The 27,761-nt window shown below is 41.6% G+C and overlaps 1 protein-coding gene across 1 annotated transcript in view; it reads left to right on the top strand.

The window, feature by feature from the left end:
• Positions 1-27,761, top strand: part of LOC110535781 (guanine nucleotide-binding protein G(q) subunit alpha) — a 41,324-nt gene that overhangs the window by 10,363 nt on the left and 3,200 nt on the right. The window contains exons 2-6 of the mRNA XM_021621034.3: positions 7,552-7,736; positions 10,229-10,383; positions 10,487-10,615; positions 17,778-17,907; positions 27,470-27,623. Coding sequence (XP_021476709.1) covers positions 7,552-7,736; positions 10,229-10,383; positions 10,487-10,615; positions 17,778-17,907; positions 27,470-27,623 — 753 coding nt within the window. The remainder of the gene's footprint in view (positions 1-7,551; positions 7,737-10,228; positions 10,384-10,486; positions 10,616-17,777; positions 17,908-27,469; positions 27,624-27,761) is intronic.

A 27,761-nucleotide genomic window follows, 5' to 3' on the forward strand; every position in this document is an offset into this window, starting at 1 on the left:
TCTGGAGAAAATCTGAAAAGCTCATTTGAAAACCCTTTAGTGGACATATTAAGCTGGGGAATGGCTTCGGGGTAATGTGTTACGTAGTCGATTACCATCTGTATATATTCGTGCCCTCTGCTGATTTGGGTAATAGGACCCACCAGATCCATTGCTATCTGCTCAAAGGGTGTTTCAATGCTGGGATGAGCAGGTTTCTGTAATTGACTTCGGGGTCGTCTTTTGGCACTGGTCGCATGACTTACAGTACTTTTCTACATCATTCGTAACATGGGGCCAGTAGAATCTACTTTGTTGACGGCCAAGTGGCCTCCCAGCACTTGCTAATGCTCCAGGTACAGTAGAGTACAGTGTCTCTATATGATCCAGGCACCATTAAGAGATCTAGAACCTCGTCCCTTCTCTTAACCACCCAGTACAGTAAGACCTTCTTTATGCAGTAATACGGTGATTTACCTCATTGATGCCCTACAAGCGCTTCCCATCCACTACTTTCACTTTGCCCCGTGCCAAAATCAGGTCTGTGTCCTGCAGCTGTGCAGTGCCAAACTGTACTATCAACTTATCAGATAAAGGAAAATCTTGGCTGTCTCAGTGGGGGGCCTTGGTCTCCTCCGCTCTCTGTTGGGAGACCTGGGCACGTGTCATCCTCTGTCGTTTCTTGAAACAACTGCCTGAGCCTCTGATCTAGAATTTTATTTTTCTTCCTCCCCAGCACTCGATCTGGGTGAAGAAGAGACGTCTGTCTCCCTGTAGTGCCAGTAGGGCCCGGCGAGTGCGCGCCTGTTGGGGATGTGTTTTCTCAGAGTGTGCCAGTGACTACTTCACATTGCTTATGTGTATCACGGAGGTTCTGTTTACTCTGCCATAGGCTCTTGAGCAGCTTACAGTATCTCCTAGCAGTACTGGTACAGGTAAATGGTTCACCACCCCCATTTTCATTGTGCACTTGCCTTTGGTAGTTACTAATGTAACCTGCGCCACTGGGTATCTGCGTGTCTCACTATGGATACAGGAGACTGACATCTGTTCCTGACACAAACCTCCCTCCTGTACTGTGACAGAACTAGGTTAATTATACTACCTGAGTCTAGGGCTGTGGCAGTCACAACATTTTGTCAGCCGGTTATTGTCATGCAAAAGTATGCCAGTCTCACGGTAATTGACTGTTAATTAACATAAACAGGTTTAGCATCTCTAGGCCTCCACGCATACAAGCCTCCACGCAAATTTTAAAAAGTTGAATAAATCAATTTAATATACATCATCACAATAAATCCATTCTTTTCTTTAATCGGGTCTAAAGAAACATTATGATATGAAGAAAATGTATTTCAGAAGAACATAATATGTTGGCTTACTGTATGTTATCTGGCTATGATCTATGCAATAGGCTGTAGGCTTGCTAGATTTGCTTTTAAGTCAAGTGCCGTTATTTTATATTTATATAAAATCATATATATTTAAATATGATTTTATAGTAAGAAGAATATAATTGAACTTAGCTGTATAAAATAGAAAGGATATTTTTCCCATTCCGGAGCAAGTGCGCATATTAAGTGACTATGTTGAGTGTAAGAGTGATCATTTGAAACAGGTCCTATACACCTTATTTAGAGTTATTTGGCAACTTTCGTTGTGAATGATACAACCCTTAGAATGTCTTAGAAATCAAACATGTACAGACTGCATGATGCGATTTATGGGCTATTGATGATTTGAGAAAGTAAAAAAAAAAATAAGCTTGCGATCAGTTTCTTGCCTCGACTGCACACACTATTCTCTCATCAAGTGATCATATTTTCACCCATCAGACTATTCTCAACTTAATCTTGTCTTTACTAATATGTAAAATTGTTTTCAATTTAGAGTGTCCCATTATCAAATGGGCAGGAACAGGGGCAGGGGATAAAAATACCTGTCATCTGTATGCAGTCAAATAGCAAATGGAGTCCGCACGCTTTCCCATGGTCCGTTTTTCAATGATGCCAGGTAGGCTACTTCGGTTTTATAGCGCAGCATGTGCTTAATATGAGCAGCCGAGAAATAAATATAGGAACACTTATATTGCTCCACGCATCAACCACTGTTTGAGGAGCATACTCACGCTGCACAACAGGTGATATTCCGGCCTAAACTCTGTATGCAATGGGCTCTCCAACTCTGTTCCTGCAGCTACCCAGTGCTTAATCAGGGAAACTAAATGAAATCTGTTCGGGAGCATTGATAGTAACATGTTTTCACAACAAAACATATTCCAGTAAACTGTTGCCAGCCCCTCTGCACGCTCTAGAAAGGAATAAAGGATAGAGAGGAGGAGATGGAACGGATAGTGGTGAGATATTCTGTATCGCTAAAGGTAATGTGTCACCCAATTAATTATGAACATTTAAAAAAAATATATATATATTGCCAGGCTATTCAAAATCAAATACAAATTCAATATAATTGTAGGCTAACTCTCTGTAATCAATGAACCAACAGCATCTCCTGGGGATAAACTTTCTCTCCCAGACTCATGGATAGAAATGTTGGAGTGTAGCATAAAGCGAGATTGTAATCCACGTGAGACGAGCTAGTAGAATGATGGTGGAAGACTCCTGCCTTGATAAAGTCCATCCTTAGAACACATACTAATTAGTATCTATAGTTTCGGCGTGGTTTACCTGCTGCTCTGTTGGTGACAATCACATCCCTGTCATTTAACACACTGTCACCTTACCAAATACATAAATGTACTGCCTCAGTCACCAACTAGTCCAGTTGCTAAAGTTGAAACAACATACATACTCCCCATCCTCTCCCACTCCAAATCGCTAGTACACTACATGACCAAAAGTATGTGGACAACCCTTCAAATGAATGGATTCGGCTATTTCAGCCACGCCCGTTGCTGACAGGTGTATAAAATCGTGCACACAGCCATGCAATATCCATAGGCAAACATTGGCAGTAGAATGGCCCGCACTGAAGAGCTCAATGACTTTCAACATTGAACCGTCATAGGATGCCACCTTTCCAACAAGTCAGTTTGGGGAGTGGTGGGTACACCCATCATATGAGCCAGACCAAACCCTCTTGACTCCCTTGAGGCCTGTATTCCCTGATTGATGGGCATTGCATGTAGGAAATGCAGTGCGAACCACACTGATCTAGTATAGAACTCCCAAAGTTACCTTCATTTACCTTGGTGAAATACACCACATGATCAGAAGTATGTGGACACCTGCTCGTTGAAAATCTCATTACAAAATCATGGGCATTAATATGGAGCTGGTCCCCCTTTGCTGTAATAACAACCTCCACTCTTCTGTGAAGGCTTTCCACTAGATATTATAACATTGCTGCGGGGACTTGCTTCCATTCAGCCACAAGAGCATTAGTGAGGTCAGGAGCAGATGTTGAGCGATTAGGCATGGCTCGCAGTCGGCGTTCCAATTCATCCCAAAGGTGTTCGATGGGGATGAGGTCAGGGCTCTGTGCAGGCCAATCAAGTTCTTCCACACCGGTCTCGACGAACCAATTCTGTATGGACCTCGCTTTGTGCACAGGGGAATTGTCATGCTGAAACAGGAAACGGCCTGCCCCAAGCTGTTGCCACAAAGTTGGTAGCACAGAATCATCTACAATGTCATTGTATGCTGTAACGTTAAGATTTCCCACTGGAACTAAGAGGCCTAGCCCGAACCATGAAAAACAGCCCCAGACCATTATTCCTCTTCCACCAAACTTTACAGTTGGCACTATGCATTGGGGTAGGTAGCATTCTCCTGAAATCCGCCAAACCCAGATACGTCCGTCGGACTGCCAGCTGGCGATGGAAGCGTGATTCATCAGTCCACTGCTCCAGAGTCCAATGGCGGCGAGCTTTACACCACTCCAGCCGATGCTTGGCATTGCGCATGATGATCTTCGGTTTGTGTGCAGATGCTCTGCCATTGAAACGCATTTCATGAAGCTCCTGACGAACAGTTTGTGTGCTGATGTTGCTTCCAGAGGCAGTTTGGAACTCGGCAGTGAGTGTTGCAACTGAGTAGAGCCGATTTTTACTTGCTACACGCTTCAGCACTAGGCGGTCCCATTCTGTGAGCTTGTGTGGCTTACCACTTTACGGCTGAGCCGTTGTTGATCCTAGACGTTTCCACTTCACAATAACATCACTTACAGTTGACCCGGGCAGCTCTAGCAGGACAGAAATTTGACAAACAGACTTTTTGCAATGTGGCATCCTATGGCAGTGCCACGTTGAAAGTCACTGAGCTCTTCAGTAATGCCATTCTACTGCCAATGTTTGTCTATGGAGATTGCATTGTAGTATGCTCGATTTTATACACCTGTCAGCAACGAGTGTGACTGAAATAGCCAAATCCACTAATTTGAAGGGGTGTCCACATATGCAGAAATCGTTCCGCCATTTCCTGGTTGCTAAAATTTGAATTGGTCGCCTAATTTCTGTTTCTGTGACAAAACATGCAAGTATAGTGTAGAGAAACATTGTACCATCTAAACCACTGTGAAATATATTTTACATAACCAAAAATATTGTATTTTCAGCTGTTTGAAGCTGGTGTACAAAACTGAAAGTAAAAGATGCATAAACAAAAATTACGAACGGGATGCATAGAAATAGCGCTTGTAGAACAGATCTAATGCTTCTTATACTTGCTTTCAATAAGAATGATAGATCTATAACTGTTATATGTGCACTATTTCTTTACTTCCATTCTAAAGATTTGCTTTAGCATCTTTTACTTTCAGTTTTGTACACCAGCTTCAAACAGCTGGAAAAATATATATTTTGGGTTATTGAAAGGAGATTTCACAGTGGTTTAGATGGTACAATGATTCTCTACGCTTGTTTTGTCACACAAACTGACATTAGGCTAACTATTATAATTTTAGCAACCAGGAAATGACAGAGGGATTTATGCGTAGTGCACATTTAACACTATGATTTGACTGTTAGAAGTCTCGAAATAACTAGGGCTTTACAATGATGGTGAAAACTTGTGACATTTGGAAGTGTGGGTGCACAGAGGGAAATACATTGTATCACATAGAGCCTTTATTAAGATTCAAAATCAGATTGATTGAATTTTCCATGTGGTCTATATTAAAGAGCACTTCATTTAATATAAAAGGATTTCAGAATGTAATATTGGTGCACAATTTTTACTTCACATATCAAACGGATGCAAAAGGTTATCATTTTGTGGAACGACCCGGTACACGTTAAATTCTGTCCATTGGACCTATGTTGCAATGATCTCGTCAAGTTTGTTTGTTTATTTGTCAAATGCACATTAAAAACATGGAGTCACTACTTGACTGATAATATATAATGTTTGTAGTCATTTTTGTAGTAATTTAAATGCATTTTAGTGCCTTTGGTACGTGTCAGGCACAATAAAAATGCATGTTGACAAAATATATAATTTGAACCATTTTTTTCCCCTGCCATACGTTTGAATTAAAATGTATATATTTTTTTACAAATAAATGTAAATGCATGTAGGAATATTTCACAAAACATTACCAAATACATTTTAAAATGAATTGACCTAATATTTTGATAAATACATATTTCAAAATGTATTTTGAAATACATTAAATAAATCTTACGATGCATTTAACATATATTGTGATATACAGTTTACATACATTTATAAATACATTTAAAATACATTCCGTAATATATGTTGGAATGTGTTTAAAATGCATTGATTGCATTTTTTTCTCTCTCACTCTCTCTCTCTCTCTCTATATATACAATGCCTTGCGAAAGTATTCGGCCCCCTTGAACTTTGCGACCTTTTGCCACATTTCAGGCTTCAAACATAAAGATATAAAACTGTATTTTTTTTGTGAAGAATCAACAACAAGTGGGACACAATCATGAAGTGGAACGACATTTATTGGATATTTCAAACTTTTTTAACAAATCAAAAACTGAAAAATTGGGCGTGCAAAATTATTCAGCCCCCTTAAGTTAATACTTTGTAGCGCCACCTTTTGCTGCGATTACAGCTGTAAGTCGCTTGGGGTATGTCTCTCAGTTTTGCACATCGAGAGACTGACATTTTTTCCCATTCCTCCTTGCAAAACAGCTCGAGCTCAGTGAGGTTGGATGGAGAGCATTTGTGAACAGCAGTTTTCAGTTCTTTCCACAGATTCTCGATTGGATTCAGGTCTGGACTTTGACTTGGCCATTCTAACACCTGGATATGTTTATTTTTGAACCATTCCAATGTAGATTTTGCTTTATATTTTGGATCATTGTCTTGTTGGAAGACAAATCTCTGTCCCAGTCTCAGGTCTTTTGCAGACTCCATCAGGTTTTCTTCCAGAATGGTCCTGTATTTGGCTCCATCCATCTTCCCATCAATTTTAACCATCTTCCCTGTCCCTGCTGAAGAAAAGCAGGCCCAAACCATGATGCTGCCACCACCATGTTTGACAGTGGGGATGGTGTGTTCAGCTGTGTTGCTTTTACGCCAAACATAACGTTTTGCATTGTTGCCAAAAAGTTCAATTTTGGTTTCATCTGACCAGAGCACCTTCTTCCACATGTTTGGTGTGTCTCCCAGGTGGCTTGTGGCAAACTTTAAACGACACTTTTTATGGATATCTTTAAGAAATGGCTTTCTTCTTGCCACTCTTCCATAAAGGCCAGATTTGTGCAATATACGACTGATTGTTGTCCTATGGACAGAGTCTCCCACCTCAGCTGTAGATCTCTGCAGTTCATCCAGAGTGATCATGGGCCTCTTGGCTGCATCTCTGATCAGTCTTCTCCTTGTATGAGCTGAAAGTTTAGAGGGACAGCCAGGTCTTGGTAGATTTGCAGTGGTCTGATACTCCTTCCATTTCAATATTATCGCTTGCACAGTGCTCCTTGGGATGTTTAAAACTTGGGAAATCTTTTTGTATCCAAATCCGGCTTTAAACTTCTTCACAACAGTATCTCGGACCTGCCTGGTGTGTTCCTTGTTCTTCATGATGCTCTCTGCGCTTTTAACGGACCTCTGAGGCTATCACAGTGCAGGTGCATTTATACGGAGACTTGATTACACACAGGTGGATTGTATTTATCATCATTAGTCATTTAGGTCAACATTGGATCATTCAGAGATCCTCACTGAACTTCTGGAGAGAGTTTGCTGCACTGAAAGTAAAGGGGCTGAATAATTTTGCACGCCCAATTTTTCAGTTTTTGATTTGTTAAAAAAGTTTGAAATATCCAATAAATGTCGTTCCACTTCATGATTGTGTCCCACTTGTTGTTGATTCTTCACAAAAAAATACAGTTTTATATCTTTATGTTTGAAGCCTGAAATGTGGCAAAAGGTCGCAAAGTTCAAGGGGGCCGAATACTTTCGCAAGGCACTGTATATATATATATACATTATTTGGCCAATGTTAAATATTTCTCAAATATTTCAATACATGTACATTTTAAAAACCAGTATCGGTACATAATGCCTCACAATTCTTCAAAGACCCATGTATTACTTCCTTCCCCCTCCTCTCACCCATCTCTCCCTTTCCCAGGTACTGGAGAGAGTGGGAAGAGCACCTTCATTAAACAGATGAGAATCATCCATGGCACGGGCTACTCAGAGGAGGACAAGCGCGGCTTCACCAAGCTGGTGTACCAGAACATCTTTACTGCCATGCAGTCCATGATCCGCGCCATGGAGACCCTCATGATCCCTTACAAATATGAGCACAACAAGGTAAGGAGGGTGGGAGAGGGAAAGAAGGGAAGTTGTGGGAAAGAGTGGGAACGAAAGCTGTGTGTGTATGTGAGTGCGTGTGCGAGAGAGAGATGTGTTAGTGAGCATAAGAAGATGACTCTATCTTTCATAGTCATGGAACAGCCTTCCACATTCACATCCTGTCTGTTTTGGTACTTCCTGTGTCTTCCTGTCACTCTCAACCCATTCCATGTCATCCAGCCAAGGGTGTGTGTGTGTGAGAGAGAGAAAAATAGTTATCTGGTGTAGTTATCTGGTGTCATATTTCTCGGTTTCAGTTGTCTGCATAGACTGAAACTGCTCATATGAATTCCTCCTCTTTGATTAACACTGGTACCCTTTATCCTAAGCCGTAGTCTAATTCAGGCTATTATTTTGGTTACAGAGAAAAGAGAGGTATCAAAAATAATGTTTAGAACTGCAGGTAATTCCACATGAAACTGTCCAATTGAGGTACTGAGACCTATCAGTTGTTGACGGACCATGTCTTATATGAATCACTAGGCCTGGTGTGACATCATTATGTTACATTGTATATATGTTATTCTTTAGTGTTCTTATAGTCATCACAAGTTTTAAGTGGCCTGGATTGTATATGAAGCCTGTGGTATTTTCCTGGTGTGTTATGTTGGCTTGAGGATTGGATACATTCAACAGGGGGCAGTAGCATGTCATTCCCCGGTTGTCACCGGGCAAAAACAATCCATACCTTTTGGGGTTTTGGTGTACAAGGTACAGTAGAGATAAGTAATGAGGTGAGGTCAGATAATGAAGTGAAGCCAGTCATGTGACTCGGGGGATTTCAGAATCAATCATTTCACTTTTTCTAAATAAGAGTAGAACGAAACACTGCTGGAGTTGGGTTAGGTGGGCTATGTGGTGGCTTCATATTAGGCCCTTAGAGCCTCTGTGGAACGGCATATAGTGAAACAAATAGGCTGTGTTCTTTTTTTTCCAGTTGCACTCACTGTGCATCTCAGAATATTACTATATCATGTTAAATTGCTTCCTAATGTCACGGATCCCTCCGGAACTGTCATTACGCACACCTGGTCCCTATTCCCATTGATTAGTAATTGTATAAGTGTGCCCTTTGTTTACCGTTGTCCTGTCGATTATTGTTCCAATGTCCGTTGGTCGTGTGAGTACCTGTGCTGTGGCCTGTTACGGGTCTCATCTCGTGTGATAATCATTGTGCGATTGTGTATTTATTCAAGGTACTCCTTGCTCCTTTGTTTGGGTCTCAACCCTGTGTTTTGTATGCTTGTTTGTTTGGTCTTCGTCCCCTTGCCTTTGCACGGCACGCTGTAATTTGCGAAATAAAAACCCCTATTACGCATTCCTGCGCCTGTCTCCCGATCCCTTATACCAGCATGACACCTAACATGCTGACCACGTCGCGATCGCGAGCGTTGCAAAATAAATGTACACATACAGTGGGGAGAACAAGTATTTGATATACTGCCGATTTTGCAGGTTTTCCTACTTACAAAGCATGTAGAGGTCTGTAATTGTTATCATAGGTACACTTCAACTGTGAGAGATGGAATCTAAAACAAAAATCCAGAAAATCACATTGTATGATTTTTAAGTAATTAATTTGCCTTTTGTTTGCTTGACGAGGGTCTGCGTTGCCAAGTGCAAAAATAGAAGTCAGTTCTATTTGTGACGCTGAGCGCGGTGCAAGTCCTGCCTCTCCCATCTCCTCATTGGTTTATAGAAGCATATACCCATGTGCCATATCCTCATTGGTTATACCCACGTGGGTGATTGAAAGATGAACTGAAGTCGGTCGGTCGTGGTAATACACCTATGAAAGTTAGGATGCCAATCGCCATACAGATTGCAAAGACGAAAAAGCCTGGAAGGAGGAGAGATGACTAGAAACGATTCGATTGACTGTTTTATGTATGGAATAATTGTTGGAGTAGAGAACCTTGTGCATTTCAGGTAAAATAACAACTCAATGTTTATATCCCAGGACAAATTAGCTAGCAACAGCAAGCTAGCTAAATAGGACAAATTAGCTAGCAACTGCAAGCTAGCTAGCTAAATTGCCATAGATGTTTAATGCTTTTCGACTGGTCCCCAAATTAATATAATTGGTTCAGAGTTTGTTTTGATATTTCAACCTGCGTGCCGTGATCGCGTTTAGTGTCGGGGGACAAAATCAATTTGCGCACGATGGCGCACGTGCGTTTCCGGTCTGAGCATGGTGTTAGATGTTAATTAAACACCTATTCAAGTGTCGCGAGATCTGATTGTCTCCGCATTACAACTGCAAAATAGTCCACCCGGAACCCGGCCATACTCACCGACAGGATTGTTTGCCTGAGCCTGGGTTATGCTTTAGTACCAATTCAGACTCACAGAACCTTGAATTAATGCCATTTAATTTATATATTTGTTTCTGTCGACTAAAAGTCTGACCTGGACGAGTGTCTCAGTCTGTTTTTACTTCTCTCCCTCAGGGCAACGCTAACGTGGTCCAAGAGGTGGACGTGGAGAAAGTCTACACGTTTGAGAACCCCTACATAAACGCCATCAAGTGTTTATGGAATGACCCAGGCATCCAGGAGGCCTACGATCGGAGACGGGAGTACCAGCTGTCGGACTCTACCAAATAGTGAGTAAATGAGATCTCTAGCTCTACTACTTGATCACATTTCCTCTCCTGCTAGGCAGTGGGCACTCACAATACCCCCCCCACACCTTTTTTGTCTCCATAGTTACATGAATGCGTTGGACCGGATTGCAGAGACCTCTTACCTGCCCACCCAGCAGGATGTGCTGAGGGTTAGGGTCCCCACTACGGGCATCATTGAGTACCCCTTCGACCTCCAGAGTGTCATCTTCAGGTATGCCAACCCTCAATCTCACTGAGCTATTCAATTCTATTCTACTACACTCCATTATATTAATTTCTATTCTATATCTGACACGCTGAGATTGAGGTTTGTCTCTGTTCTCACACTAGGCACTGCTTATATGTAGCCTTCAACTTCCATACTAATGTAGTGGGGAGAACAGACCAGAGGGTGGAGCTCTATCAATTGATGTTATATTCTTAGGGTATCTAGAGTACAGACTTGCAAGTTTACTATTGCTCATTCTTAGATAAACATGTGTAACAATAGTTCCATTGAAACAGTAGCTCATGCCTTGCTTTACTGTGGGTTATACAACAACATTAGGGATGATATTTTATCAGCTGTACAGCGAAAATAGTAATTTTAACTAGAGGTCGACCGATTAGGGTTTTTCAATACCGATACCGATTATTTGGGGACCAAAAAAGCCGATACCGATTAATCGGCCGATTTAATTTAAAAAAAAATGTAATAATGACAATTACAACAATACTGAATTAACACTTATTTTTAATTAATATAAAACATCAATAAAATCAATTTAGCTTCAAATAAATAATGAAACATGTTCAATTTGGTTTAAATAATGCAAAAACAAAGTGTTGGAGAAGAAAGTAAATGTGCCATGTAAAAATGTGTGCCATGTAAAAAAGCTAACGTTTAAGTTCCTTGCTCAGAACATGAGAACATATGAAAGTTGGTGGTTCCTTTTAACATGAGACTTCAATATTCCAAGGTAAGAGGTTTTAGGTTGTAGTTAATATAGTATTTATAGGACCAGGTACACATCAACAACAGCCACACTCGAAGCATCGTTACCCATCACTCCACAAAAGCCGCGTCCCTTGCAGCGCAAGGGGAATAACTACTCCAAATCTAAAAGCGAGTGACGTTTGAAACAGTATTAGCGCACACCCAGCTAAATAGCTAGCCATTTCACATCGGTTACACAAGCCATTAGGCTGATAGGCTTGAAGTCATAAACAACGCTGTGCTTGCGAAGAGCTACTGGCAAAACGCACGAAAGTGCTGTTTGAATGAATGATTACGGGCCTGCTGCTGCTCAGTCAGACTGCTCTATCAAATCAGACTTAATTATAACATAATAACACACAGAAATACGAGCCTTTGGTCATTCATATGATCGAATCCGGAAACTATCATTTCGAAAACAAAATGTTTATTATTTCAGTGAAATACGGAACCGTTCAGTATTTTATCTAATGGGTGGCATCCCTAAGTCTAAATATTCTTGTTACATTGCACAACCTTCAATGTATGTCATAATTACGTAAAATTCTGGCAAATTAGTTCGCAGTGAGCCAGGCAGCCCAAACTGTTGCATATACCCTGACTCTGCGTGCAATGAACGCAAGAGAAATGACACAATTTCACCTGGTTAATATTGCCTGTTAAACTGGATTAGTAGTTATAACTAGTGATTATGATTGATTGTTTTTTATAAGATAAGTTTAATGCTAGCTAGCAATTTACCTTGGCTTCTACTGCATTCGCGTAACAGGCCGGCTACTCGTGGAGTGCAATGGTTAGAGCGTTGGACTAGTTAACTGTGCGGTTGCAAGATTGAAACCCCTGAGCTGACAAGGTGAAAATCTGTCGTTCTGCCGCTGGACAAGGCAGTTAACCCACAGTTCCTAGGCAGTCATTGAAAATAAGAATGTGTTCTCAACTGACTTGCCTAGTTAAATAAAAGGTATAAAAAATAAATCAAAAATCGGAAATCGGCGCCCAAAAATACCGATTTCTGATTGTTATGAAAACTTGAAATCGGCCCTAATTAATCGGCCATTCCGATTAATCGGTCGACCTCTAATTTTAACGGTATAGATGAAAATAATAAATTGTGTGAAATTTATCAGGTAACAATCATGTAAATAATATGTATGGTATTTTGCTTTTTGATGACCCCTGTACCATGTTTGACTGTTTGTTTTTTACTATCTAAAAAAGCTATTTGAGTGGTCCACAATATGTTTTTTTTTAAATCGGTATTTTCAATTATTGTATCGTTGTGTAGTGACACTTAAATACACTTTTCGAAACACTTAAACTAAACTTCTACCACAGATTGGTCAAAACAAGCATTGTGATTATGCAGTTTTTTGTTTTTTTACGTGTTATTTCTTACATTGGTACCCCAGGTCATCTTAGGTTTCATTACATACAGTCGAGAAGAACTACTGAACATAAGAGCAGCGTCAACTCACCATCAGTACGACCAAGAATATGACTTTCGCGAAGCAGATCCTGTGTTCTGCCTTTCAACCAGGACAACGGAATGGATCCCAGCCGGCGACCCAAAAAAATGACTTCGTAAAAGGGGGAAACGGAGCGGTCTTCTGGTCAGACTCCGGAGACGGGCACATCGTGCACCACTCCCTAGCATTCTTCTCGCCAATGTCCAGTCTCTTGACAACAAGGTTGATGAAATCCGAGCAAGGGTAGCATTCCAGAGGGACATCAGAGACTGTAACGTTCTTTGCTTCACGGAAACATGGCTCACTGGAGAGACGCTATCGGATTCGGTGCAGCCAGCTGGTTTCTCCACGCATCGCGCAGACAGAAACAAACATCTTTCTGGTAAGAAGAGGGGCGGGGGCGTATGCTTCATGGTTAACGTGACGTGGTGTGATCATAACAACATACAGGTACTCAAGTCCTTCTGTTCACCTGATTTAGAATTCCTCACAATCAAATGTCGACCGCATTATCTACCAAGGGAATTCTCTTCGATTATAATCACAGCCGTATATATTTCCCCCCAAGCAGACACATCGATGGCTCTGAACGAACTTTATTTGACTCTTTGCAAACTGGAATCCATTTATCCGGAGGCTGCATTCATTGTAGCTGGGGATTTTAACAAGGCTAATCTGAAAACAAGACTCCCTAAATTTTATCAGCATATTGATTGCGCAACCAGGGCTGGAAAAACCTTGGATCACTGCTATTCTAACTTCCGCGACGCATATAAGGCCATGCCCCGCCCTCCTTTCGGAAAAGCTGACCACGACTCCATTTTGTTGATCCCTGCCTACAGACAGAAACTAAAACAAGAAGCTCCCGCGCTGAGGTCTGTTCAACGCTGGTCCGACCAATCTGATTCCACACTCAAAGACTGCTTCCATCACGTGGACTGGGATATGTTTCGTATTGCGTCAGACAACAACATTGATGAATACGCTGATTCGGTGAGCGAGTAGAACGTGCGTTGAAGATGTCGTTCCCATAGCAACGATTAAAACATTCCCAAACCAGAAACCGTGGATTGATGGCAGCATTTGCGTGAAACTGAAAGCCCGAACCACTGCTTTTAATCAGGGCAAGGTGACCGGAAACATGACCGAATACAAACAGTGTAACTATTCCCTCCGCAAGGCAATCAAACAAGCTAAGCGTCAGTATAGAGACAAAGTAGAATCTCAATTCAACGGCTCAGACACAAGAGGTATGTGGCAGGGTCTACAGTCAATCACGGATTACAAAAAGAAAACCAGCCCCGTCACGGACCAGGATGTCTTGCTCCCAGGCAGACTAAATAACTTTTTTGCCCGCTTTGAGGACAATACAGTGCCACTGACACGGCCCGCAACTAGAACATGCAGACTCTCCTTCACTGCAGCCGACGTGATAAAAACATTTAAACGTGTCAACCCTCGCAAGGCTGCAGGCCCAGACGGCATCCCCAGCCGCGCCCTCAGAGCATGCGCAGACCAGCTGGCTGATGTGTTTACGGACATATTCAATCAATCCCTATCCCAGTCTGTTGTTCCCACATGCTTCAAGAGGGCCACCATTGTTCCTGTTCCCAAGACAGCTAAGGTAACTGAGCTAAACGACTACCGCCCCGTAGCACTCACTTCCGTCATCATGAAGTGCTTTGAGAGACTAGTCAAGGACCATATCACCTCCACCCTACCTGACACCCTGACACAAGAGGAATACCTATGTGAGAATGCTGTTCATCGACTACAGCTCGGCATTTAACACCATAGTGCCCTCCAAGCTCGTCATCAAGCTCGAGACCCTGGGTCTCGACCCCGCCCTGTGCAACTGGGTACTGGACTTCCTGACGGGCCGCCCCTAGGTGGTGAGGGTAGGCAACAACATTTCCACCCCGCTGATCCTCAACACTGGGGCCCCACAAGGGTGCGTTCTGAGCCCTCTCCTGTACTCCCTGTTCACCCACGACTGCGTGGCCACGCACGCCTCCAACTCAATCATCAAGTTTGCGGACGACACAACAGTGGTAGGCTTGATTACCAACAACGACGAGACGGCCTACAGGGAGGAGGTGAGGGCCCTCGGAGTGTGGTGTCAGGAAAATAACCTCACACTCAACGTCAACAAAACTAAGGAGATGATTGTGGACTTCAGGAAACAGCAGAGGGAACACCCCCCTATCCACATCGATGGAACAGTAGTGGAGAGGGTAGTACGTTTTAAGTTCCTCGGCGTACACATCACAGACAAACTGAATTGGTCCACCCACACAGACAGCGTCGTGAAGAAGGCGCAGCAGCGCCTCTTCAACCTCAGGAGGCTGAAGAAATTTGGCTTGTCACCTAAAGCACTCACAAACTTCTACAGATGCACAATCGAGAGCATCCTGTCGGGCTGTATCACCGCCTGGTACGGCAACTGCTCCGCCCACAACCGTAAGGCTCTCCAGAGGGTAGTGAGGTCTGCACAACGCATCACCAGGGGCAAACTACCTGCCCTCCAGGACACCTACACCACCCGATGTCACAGGAAGGCCATAAAGATCATCAAGGACAACAACCACCCGAGCAACTGCCTGTTCACCCCGCTATCATCCAGAAGGCGAGGTCAGTACAGGTTCATCAAAGCGGGGACCGAGAGACTGAAAAACAGCTTCTATCTCAATGCCATCAGACTGTTAAACAGCCACCACTAACATTGAGTGGCTGCTGCCAACACACTGACTCAACTCCAGCCACTTTAATAATGGGAATTGATGGGAAATTATGTAAAATATATCACTAGCCACTTTAAACAATGCTACCTAATATAATGTTACATACCCTACATTATTCATCTCATATGTATATGTATATACTGTACTCTATATCATCTACTGCATCTTTATGTAATACATGTATCACTAGCCACTTTAAATATGCCACTTTGTTTACATACTCATCTCATATGTATATACTGCACTCAATACCATCTACTGTATCTTGCCTATGCCGCTCTGTACCATCACTCATTCATATATCTTTATGTACATATTCTTTATCCCCTTACACTAAGGTAGTAGTTTTGGAATTGTTAGCTAGATTACTTGTTGGTTATTACTGCATTGTCGGAACTAGAAGCACAAGCATTTCGCTACACTCGCATTAACATCTGCTAACCATGTGTATGTGACAAATAAAATTTGATCGTTCTAAGACGATCTAAAAAAATCCATTAACAACAGGTACATTGCAAAAAACACTTGTGTACTGTTCCATCTGAAATATCCCTGCTGTTCTTGATACCAGGGTATATGACAAGAGAAAAGCTATAAGGCTTTTATTTAATACATTATTGCCCCTTGTTCTAGCTTAACGTTTGGTTTGCAACAACGGGCGGGTTTCTACAAACATTGCTGTCTGCCTCTCCGACCTTTGCAACATTGTACTTTTTTTGTATTGCGATCTCCACCATCGTGTAGACTAGAGAATGAACATGTCTGTCAGGATGAGACAGACAGCTTTTCTGATACTGGAAAAAATGATACATCAACACAATTTTCATGGTTATATGCAAAGAAATGTCAATATAAAGAAACAAGTAAAACGAATCGAAATGCTGCTAGTTTGCCGTCTCCCCAGCTTCAGTTTGAAGTGATTGTGTGTAGCGGTGGAGTGTCAACTCCAAAAGAGTCGATATCTCGACTCCTTGACCACCGAGAGTTGGTCCAAAAATCCTGGAGTAGTCAAAATAAAGGTAACCTAGCCAGGCTGACGTAGGCTACTGATTAGCCTTAAATATTTGGTTGAGGAGAGATTGTCAGACGGCTCTATATGCATTGCTAATCAATCACCCAAATCAAATCAAATTTGATTTGTTACATGCGCAGAATACAACAGGTGTTGTGAAATGCTCACTTACAAGCCCTTAACGAACAATGTAGTTCAAGAAATAGAGTTAAGAAAAAGTTTACTAAATGAACTAAAGTTTTTAAAAATCAAAAAATTAACACAATAAAATAACAATAACAAGGCTATATACAGGGGGTACCGGTACCGAGTCAATGTGCGGGGGTACAGGTTAGGTCATTTGTACATGTATTTAGGGTTAAAGCAACCTAATGAACCCAGAGTGTGCAAAGCTGTCATCAAGGCAAAGGGTGACTATTTGAAGAATCTCAAATATTAAATATATTTTTGATTTGTTTATCACTTGTTTGGTTAGTACATGATTCCATATGTGTTATATAGTTTTGATATCTTCACTATTATTCTACAATGTAGAAAATAGTAAAAAGAAAGAAAAGAAAAGAGGGAAAAAAAACCTTGAATAAGTAGGTGTTCTAAAACCTTTGACCGGTAGTGTACATTGTACAACACAGCAGCTTTTTTAGCATGGTTTTGTTTTTCAATCGGGAGTCAATGGGGAAGACAGATTGTTTTCCCCCAAAGTGGGCGTGGTCTAGGGGAATTCCTTCATATGACGTGAATATTGACTGGGACCATTGAACAAACGACCAGACGGCCCGGCTAGCAACCCTAGATTTGTGTCGGGACTATCCTTGTGGAAGGATGAAATAGTATGAATACATATATCAAACAAAAAGTTTTGAATGAAAATATGTCACACATTGTTTTAATGTTATGTTGATACTCAGCTCCCCCTCGTACCTACGACCGCAGCACAGCCGTGCTAAAAAAGTAGTTTAACACATCTTCTCGTGTACAGTTGCTTTAACATTAGTCTCAAGCATGTCTTTGCTGTAAAAATGCTAGCTGTTTTTTTTTTTTTTACATCAAAATGCTACCTTTAAATGAAACAATAATCATCTAGCAAACACGAATAGGACCTACATTATTTTCCCATACCAACTGTAGTTGTACTCTACTCATCTGTGCTTGATGTTGTTCCTCTCTTCCTATGACAGGATGGTGGACGTAGGAGGTCAGAGGTCAGAGAGGAGGAAGTGGATCCACTGCTTTGAGAACGTCACATCCATCATGTTTCTGGTGGCACTCAGCGAGTATGACCAGGTGCTCGTAGAATCTGATAACGAGGTGAGCTTTGTTATTAACAACTGTGCAGTATGCAGGGCTTGACTTGATACAAAAATAAAATGTGATAGAGAATCAGACAAAAATGTAGGCTATACTCTGCCTATTGGCTTCTTTGAATATTCAAGCCTGTTTAAAAAAAAACTGCCCTTTTAAGGCTCTCCTGGAGGATGGTTGGCCAATCTTGGTAGCCTATAAAATATTGCAACATTACAATTACAAGTCCACAGTTCAAATAGACTCTGGGACAGACCACTGCACATGTAAGAGCGGTTTCATGTGGCAGAGATTAAAAAACCTGTTAGAAATTAAGAAAGGGTAAAGATGTATCAACTAGCATGCACTCTGAGGAAAAAAAGCTTCCTTGTAAAACCAAAAATGGTTCTATCGCTTGCTTCAAATATGGAACCACTAAACGTTCTATATATTGATCAGAACCCTAGAGGTTCTTCTTCATTGAACCAAAATGCTTCCATATAGAACCTTGCATGGTTCCATTTATAAATGATAGCTAGTACTAATAATAATAATAATAGTCATATTCTTTGCTAAGAATATAATTTAACAAACAATTAAATAATGGACACAAGAATATCAGCATTGTTTTTTAGAATGTATTATCATAATATGCAAGAGATTGGAAATGTGCACTGCTGGCCAGGGAGGCATCTCTTCGTTTGAATGATGGTCCATGTCAACTCTTGCTAACTTCTTCACAATACAATACAATACAACTTTGTTCATTAGTTACAGTGAACAACAAAAATGTGTCTCTGCTCAGTTTTCAACCCCCCCCCCCCCCCCAAACAGCAGACCTCACACATACAGTTGAGACGGTAGCAGGTTCAAGCTGCAGTGCAGCGCACCTGGATGGAGAGCATGTTGTGGGGTTAAGGGCCTTGCTCAAGGGTCCAACGGTAGGGGGAATGTTTTTGAGGATGTGAAACCATCAGCCCTCCAGTTATCAGATACATTTTGTCCATTTTTTTCCCAACTGGCCACCTTTCGTCCACAGGTAAAACTCCTGCCACTGGTCCAACTCCTTAGCCACTGGGCTATCTACCATCAGTACAGTATGGGTTGTTGCCTGACTGAGGAGCAAAAACATGAGATAATCTTCAGAACTAAGCATGAGTTCATCTGACAAAATGAAGACAAAATGCAATGCAGACATAGAATTACTATGATGTAAAAGAACAACTTACATGCAGTTGTTGTCAGCAGCAGCCAAAAGAGAGATCCTCTGCCTCTGTTAGGTCTGGGTTACTGCCAAACTGAGCAAAACATAAACAGTGTGTTTAAAAGTCATGTAATGATTAACTAGGCTATTATATCACTGAGACGTATTATACATAATTTATTATAAATAATTTATACATACCTCCTCTCAGTCAGCAACAGTCTTCTAATGGCTTCATGACACATTGTCCCCTCAATTGACTCCACATTGAAATAAAGTAACAATTAGCAAATTGCCGATGTCAGGCTGGGTCTGTAGCTCTATTTGGCATATCCCATAATAGAAAAGTTTGTTTATTTGAAAGAGTTAGCTGGCTAACTTTTTAAGTGGCAAATGCAAGTAGCCTAGCTTTTTTTGTTCAGTTAGCTAAGTTAGCTATCTTACAAACACGCTCAAATTCTTTCAACTTTATTTATCTAGCGTATAGTTTATCATATGACTTTGATTTAACTTCATTATTATTGAATTAAATAATCAACTTTGTTTACCTTAATATATTGAAAAATAGTGTGCTTATTGGTAGGCGACATGCAAATTGGTTCAATCACCGTCCTCTTGCGTGGTTATACTGGAATGACAGTTGGTTTCTATATAGAACCCCTTTTTTAATCCAAGACTGTAAGCTTTCATTAAACAAATTATTTCCTCATGCTTCTAGATAGCATTTAGTGTGCAACAGCACTGGTTTGTATCAACCTTGCTGTTTGCCACTCAGAACTCTGCAACAATGTTTCAAAATATGAAATCGATCATCCTCCTGCCATCGAGGGCTACCGGTTTCAGACGTCAGCTAGCCATCTTTCTGACCATGCGGGGAAAAAAATATTTCACCTTTATTTAACCAGGTAGGCCAGTTGAGGACAAGTTCTCATTTACAACTGCAACCTGGCCAAGATAAAGCAAATCATGCAGCAGCCTCATTAATATGGCTATACATGTCAATGCAAAACAGCTGAAACAAATTAAAAGGGAATATTAGCTGGCATTTCAGAGTTTGATGTGACTGGGTTAGCTTTTGTTAGCATTTTCTTTCTAAAATCCCCATTATACTCAAAGTTCTTTGCCTTCACTGGGTTAATTTAGTTCAATGCCTTCAGAAAGTATTCACACCCCTTGACTTTTTCCACATTTTGTTGTTTTACAAAGTGGGATTAAAAGGGATTAATTGTCTTTTTTTTTGTCAACGATCTACACAAAGTACTCTATAATGTCAAAATGGAAGGAACATTTTTAACATTTGTAAAACATTTCTGAAAAATAAAACACCAATATATCTTGATTAGATAATTATTCAAGCCCCTGAGTCAATACATAGAATCACTTTCTTTCTGGGTACGTCTCTACGAGCTCCACACACTTGGATTGTGCAACATTTGTCCATTATTCTTTTAAAAATACTTCAAACTCTGTCAAATTGTTTATTGATCATTGCTAGACAACCATTTTCAGGTCTTGCCATAGATTTTGAAGCAAATTTATGTCAAAACTGTAACTCTGCCACTCAGGAACATTCACTGTCTTCTTGGTAAGCAACTCCAGTGTATATTTGGCCTTGTTATTGTCCTGTTGAAAGGTGAATTAATCTCCCAGTGTCTGGTGGAAAGCAGTCTGAACCAGGTTTTCCTCTATGATTTTGACTAGGCTTAGCTCCATTCCGTTTCTTATTTTTCCTGAAAAACTACCCAATCCTTAACGATTACAAGCATACCCATAACATGACGCAGCCACCACTTTGCTTAAAAATATGGAGAGTGGTACTCAGTAATGTGTTGTATTGGATTTGCCCCTAACATAACACTTTGTAGTCAGAACAAAAAGTGAATTGCTTTGCCATATTTTTTGCAGTATTACTTTGTTGCAAACGGGATGCATGTTTTGGAATATTTTTATTCTGTACAGGGTTCCTTCTTTTCACTCTGTCAATTAGGTTAGTATTGTGTAGTAACTATTTTGTTGATCCATCCTCAGTTTTCTCCTATTGAACTCTGTAACTGTTTTAAAGTCACCTTTGGCCTCATGGTGAAATCCCTGAGCCGTTTCCTTCCTCTCTGGCAACTGAGTTGGGAAGGTTGCCTCTATCTTTGTAGTGACTGAGTGTATTGATACACCATCCTAAGTGTAATTAATAACTTCACCTTGTACAAATGAGTATTCAATGTCTGTTTGTTTGTACCCATCTACTAATAGGTGCCCTTACCTTACAGATAATTGTATGTGTGGGGTATAGAGATGAGTAAGTCATTCAAAAGTCATGATAAACACTATTATTGTACAAAGAGTGAGTCCATGCAACGTATTGTGTGACTTGTTAAGCACATTTTTACTCCTCAACTTATTTAGGCTTGCCATAACAAAGTGCTTGAATACTTATTGACTCAAGACATTTCAACTCTTCATTTTTAATTAATTTGTAAAAATGTAGAGAACCCAAATTCCACATTATGGGGTGTTGTGTGTAGGCTAGTGACCAAAAACATCTCAATGGAATACATTTTAAATTCAGGCTGTAACACAGAAAAATGTGTAAAAAGTCAAAGGGTACGAATGCTTTCTGGCCTTCTTTAGTAAAGGGTTCTTTAATCTTGTCCAAAGAACCAAAATGTTCTAAATATGACCACAAGTGTGCGTTACTGGTATGACTACGATTATGCCTTTGGCTGCTGGTCAATAAAATAATGTTGATTTGAAAACCAATAGAATATGAGAAAAATGCTGGTTTCAATGGCATATTAATTGTTTATAAAATAATTCGCTCAACATTTATATGGTTGTATTTTGGCTAGCCTAGGCTACTCTGAAAAAACGTCCAGGTTATAAACAATGAGGTTTATGGTTAAATCATTTCAAAATGCTGGCCTCCTCCGCTCAGGTGGGTGATGTGCTGCACTGTTCTTCACTCTCCGGCCTTGTGACCATTTGATCTGAACGGACAGTGCCATGAGTGGGCCTGTGTCGACAGAATCAAACCTTTAGACGCTAATGTTAATTATCTTTCATTATATTTGCCAAACATGACTGGCGCTTAGCCTATATTTACGTCATTTAAAGGGTCATTAAAGTTTGGTTACATTTTCTGGCGCCTCTCTCCTGTCAGCATCTGTTTGGCCAATGTGCATATCACCTAGACTTTGACATATATGCTTTTTTATTTATGGACTTGAAATTTTTATTTGAATATTTTTCAGTGTTGGCCTCACTGATCCAATTTTGATCGGAGTAATTGTTTGATATTGTGATTCTTCTTCTTGTCCGACAATTTTGTTTTCCATGTTCCCGGACAAGAAGACAAGCACTCATGTCGAGCCCTGCAGTTTGTTTAACTAACTCACACACTCAGAAAGTACACCTATTTTACTATTTAGATAACAGCACTTTGCATGAAATTACATAATTTGACAATAGGACCTCAAATAATCTCTAACAAAGTAAGTTAATTACAGGTCTCTGAACCATTATACAATTCAGTCTTTCTACTCGAATGACATTATTCCCATGGGCAAAAGAATGTGAATATATCTGTGGCTATGGTCTTCTCTCTCTCAACTATGGTGTATATGGGTGTTTTAGAGGCACACCTCTCTGTGCGTCTGAAAGAGAAAGGCTTGTCCTTATTTAAAATAATGGAAATAAGACACTGCTTTTTCCTGGCTTTTTCCAGCTAGACCTCCCTTTCACTTGGAAAGCAGTTGTAAATTACTCCTACAGCTGTTTTGAATACAGCCTACGGGCGACAGAACTTCTTCAAGAGAATACACACCATCTGTGTGTTCCCAGCATTTCCCAGAATGCTCTTGACTTTTCCACTTTGTCAGTGGAAACCTGTGTCCATAGGATAAAACCAGAGAGAGACCATTTAAACATCTGTAATCAGGCAATTAATGTTTACAGTGACGATACAATATACATAACATAAGACCAGTTGGTTGAATGTAAAGCTATATTAAAAACATGAGCTGGCGCACACCCAGATAAAATGATTTTATGTAGAGGTGCTGACTAACGGCGAATAAACTAGACGCTATAAAAATAAAGAGAGTCGCACACTCTCTATATAAACTCCCAGTAATTTATTGGGTAAATCCAATCAAATGTTATTTGTCACATGCGCCAAATACAACAGGTGTAGGAAGACCTTACAGTGAAATGCTTACTTACTACAAGCCCTTAACCAACAATGCAGTTTTAGGAAAATACCTATAAAAAAAAGAGATAAGAATAACAAATAATTCAAGAGCAGCAGTAAATAACAATAGCGGGGCTGTATGCTGGGAGTACCAGTGCAGAGCCAATGTGCGGGAGCACCGGTGTCGAGGTATTTGAGGTAATATGCACATGTAGGTAGAGTTATTAAAGTGACTATGCATAGATAATAACAGAGAGTAGCAGCAGGGTAGAAGGGGTGGGGGGGCAATACAAATAGTCTGTGTAGCCCTTTGATTAGCTGTTCAGGAGTCTTATGGCTTGGGGGTAGAAGCTGTTTTAGAAGCCTCTTGAACCTAGACTTTGGCACTCCAGTACCGCTTGCCTTGCGGTAGCAAAGAGAGAACAGTCTATGACTAGGGTGGCTGGAGTCTTTGACAATTTTTGGGGCCTTCCTCTGACACCGCCTGGTATAGAGGTCCTGGATGGCAGGAAGCTTGGCCCCAGTGATGTACTGGGCCATACGCACTACCCTCTGTCGTTCCTTGCGGTCGGAGGATGAGCAGTTGCCATACCAGGCAGTGATGCAACCCATCAGAATGCTCTCGATTGTGCAGCTGTAAAGCCTTTTGAGGATCTGAGGACCCATGCCAAATCTTTTCAGTTTCCTGAGGGGGAATAGATTTTGTCGTGCCCTCTTCACAACTGTCTTGGTGTGCTTGGACCATGTTCGTTTTTTGGTGATGTGGACGCCAAGGAACTTGAAGCTCTCAACCTGCTCCACTGCAGCCCCGTCGATGAGAATGGGGGTGTGCTCGGCCCTCCTTTTCCTGTAGTCCACAATCATCTCCTTTGTCCTGATCACGTTGAGGGAGAGGTTGTTGTCCTTGCACCACACTGTCGGGTCTCTGACCTCCTCCCTATAGTCTGTCTCATCGTTGTCGGTGATGGGGTTGGAGTCATGCCTGGCCATGCAGTCATGAGTGAACAGAGATTACAGGAGGGGACTGAGCACGCACCCCTGAGATGTCCCCGTGTTGAGGATCAGCGTGGTGGATGTGTTGTTACCTACCCTTACCACCTGGGGGCGGCCTGTCAGGAAGTCCAGGATCCAGTTGCAGAGGGAGGTGTTTAATCCCAGGGTCCTTAGCTTAGTGATGAGCTTTGAGGGTACTATAGTGTTGAACGCTGAGCTGTAGTCAATGAATAGCATTCTCACATAGGTGTTCCTTTTGTCCAGGTGTGAAAGGGCATTGTGGAGTGCAATAGAGATTGCATAGTCTGTGGATCTGTTGGTGCTGTATGCGAATTGGAGTGGGTCTAGAGTTCCTGGGATAAAGTTGTTGATGTTAGCCATGACCAGTCTTTCAATGCATTTCATGGATACAGACGTGAGTGCTACGGGTCAGTAGTCATTTAGGCAGGTTACCTTAGTGTTTTTGGGCACAGGGACTATGGTGGTCTGCTTGAAACATGTTGGTATTACAGACTCAGACAGGGAGAGGTTGAAAACGTCAGTGAAGACACTTGCGAGTTAGTCAGCGCATGCTCGGGGTACACATCCTGGTAATCCGTCTGCTAATCACCAACGTTTCAGCTGCCGACTCTCTTTATTTTGATAGCTTTTGGATGTAAAGCTATGACATTTTACCGTTTTCCCCCTGTACTTCAAACCTGCAGTTTAAACCTTCATGCAAATCAGAGGTTTGGAAGACCTGAAAGGTTGTTTGTACTGCTTGCGAAGAACCACACACAAATGTTTCATTTTTTATTTGTTTTATTTGTCACATGGACAAGTACAGTGAAATGCTTCAATTGTAGCCGCTACCCAACAGTATTCAATATCAAAATAGTATAACTAATAAAAAAAACTAGAGAAACAAGAAAATGAGAGGAAGATATATTCAGGGTCCGTGCCATTACCAAATTTACATTGTGCAGGGATACTGGAGTATTTGAGGTAGATATGTACATGTAGGCAGGGATTAGGAGAAAGTAGCAGGATTAATAATAATAATAATAATAATAATAATAATAATAATAGTAATAATAGTAGTAAACAGTATGGCAGCAGCATAAGTGGTGGGTGGGAGTGTGTATGGTGGTAAGTGTGTGTAAGTGTAAGCGTGTGGGGGAGTGCAAGAGTATCAGTGTTGGACTGATAGGCGGAAATGTAAACAGGGCTGAAAAGAGACTGGTAACAGGAATATATACCGGTAAATACTTATGATAACATGCTGATGGTAATATATACATGTAAAAAGGAGTAATATTGTCAAGTAGTAGTATAGATATTAATGGTAATTGCAATCAATATTCAATGAACAGCATTGTAGCGGTAGTAATGAATCTAATCAATAATCATTTTAGCAGAAGCGTAGGTTTAAGGGGAGCAGTAGTTGTTAGCTTCCCTGGCTTTTGGCTAAGATCAAGTGTAGTTGTTAGCCATTTTAACAGGGGATGGAAGCTGTTTAGGAGTCTGTTGGTCTGAGCCTTGATGCACCGGTACCGCCTGCCAGACGGGAGCCTGGAGAATAGTCCATGTCACTGGTGGCTGGAATCTTTTGCAGTTTTTCGGCCCTTTCTTAGACATCGCCCGGCATGTACGTCCTGGACGGCTGGGAGCTGACCCCCAGTGATGCGCTTGGACGTCCACACCATCCTATGTAGGGCCTTCCGGTCGAGGTTGGTGCAATTGCCATGCCAGACAGTGATACAACGGTCAGGATGCTCTTGATGGTACAGGTGCAAAAGTTCCTAAGGATCTGAGGGGCCACGCTAAATTGTTTCAAACCTCCCGAGCGAGAAGAGGCACTGCCGTGCTTTCTTCACGACTGTGCTGGTGTGAGAGGGCCATGTTAAGTCCTCCGTGGTGTGGACACAGAGGAAGTTGAAGCTCTTGACCCTCTCCACTGCGGTCCCGTCGATGTGGGTGTGCACCCTCCCCTGTTTCCTGTAGTCCACGATCAGCTCCTTGGTCTTGATGATGTTGAGGGAGAGGTTGTTGTTTTGGTACCACACTTCCAGGCCTCTGACCTCCTCCCGACAGAATCAAACCTTTAGATGTCAATGTTAATTATCCTTCAATAAATTCCTGTAGGTTGTCACATCGCTGTTGGTGATCAGGCCTACTACCGTTGTGTCGTCAGCAAACCTGATGATGGAGTTGGAGTCGTGCGTGGCCACACAGTTGTGGGTGAACAGGGAATACAGGAGGGGGCTAAGCACACACCCGTGGGGGGCCCCCTTGTTGAGGGTCAGCGTGGCAGAGGTGTTGTTACCTACTCTTACCACCTCAGCCCGTCAGGAAGTATAGGATCCAGTTACAGAGGGGGTGTTCAGTCCCAGGGTCCTATGCTTAGTGATGAGCTTGGACGGGAACTATGGTGTTGAACACTGAGCTGTAGTCGATGAAGAGCATCCTCACATAGGTATTCCTCCTTTCTAAGTGCAACAGGGCAGCGTGGAGAGCAATTGAGATTGCGTAATCTATGGATATGTTGGGGCGGTATGCAAAATGGAGTGGGTCCAGGGTGTCTGGGTCTGGGATGATGGGAGTTGATATGTGCTATGACCAGCCTTTCAAAGCACTTCATTGTTACAGATGTGAGTGCTACAGGGTGGTAGTCATTGTGGCAGGTTGCCTTAGAATTTTTGGGAACATGAATGATGGTAGTCAGCTTGACATATGGGAGATGTGTGACAATACTCTTGTCTAAAAAAAATTGCCAGGTCGCAATTTTAAATGAGAACTTGTTCTCAACTTGCCTACCTGGTTTAAATAAAGGTGCAATAAAATAAAAAATAAATAAAAGATAAATGGTGATGACACCGTAGAACAGACTTTGAATGTGCTTTAGGTGGTGTCTGTGTGTGTGTGTGTGTGTTTAGCAGTGAGTGTAAATGTTAAAAGAAAATAAATAACAGCTCAGTGGTGAACTGAAGAAGCATCTGGAGGCCTCTCTCTCTCTTTCTCTCTCTTTCTCTCTCTTTCTCTCTCTCACGTGCTCTCGCGCTCTCTCTCTCTTTCTCTCTCTTTCTCTCTCTTTCTCTCTCTCTCTTGGGCTGTACAACGTTGATTAAAACCTGTACTTAACGGGATAGTATAGCTGAACTGAACTATCCCTTCAATGATAGCAGCTGGACTTGACAAACTGTTTTCGTCTCTCCTCGTTTCTCCCTCAGAACCGAATGGAGGAGAGCAAAGCCTTGTTTAGGACCATCATCACATATCCCTGGTTCCAGAACTCCTCTGTCATCCTCTTCCTCAACAAGAAGGATCTGCTGGAGGAGAAGATCAATTACTCCCACCTGGTTGACTACTTCCCGGAGTATGACGGTGAGTGGCCGCACCCGTTTGCTATTTGGAGTCAGGGGCCCGACCACAAATTAAATTCCCTCAGGAAAAATAAAGTTCCCTAAAACCTCTATGCTTTATGACTTGTTAAAAGCACAAATGAGCCATTATAAGCCTTTA

The sequence above is a fragment of the Oncorhynchus mykiss genome, chromosome 11, assembly GCF_057628025.1.
Source record: "Oncorhynchus mykiss isolate SJ-2025 chromosome 11, ASM5762802v1, whole genome shotgun sequence".
NCBI classification, from domain to species: domain Eukaryota; kingdom Metazoa; phylum Chordata; class Actinopteri; order Salmoniformes; family Salmonidae; genus Oncorhynchus; species Oncorhynchus mykiss.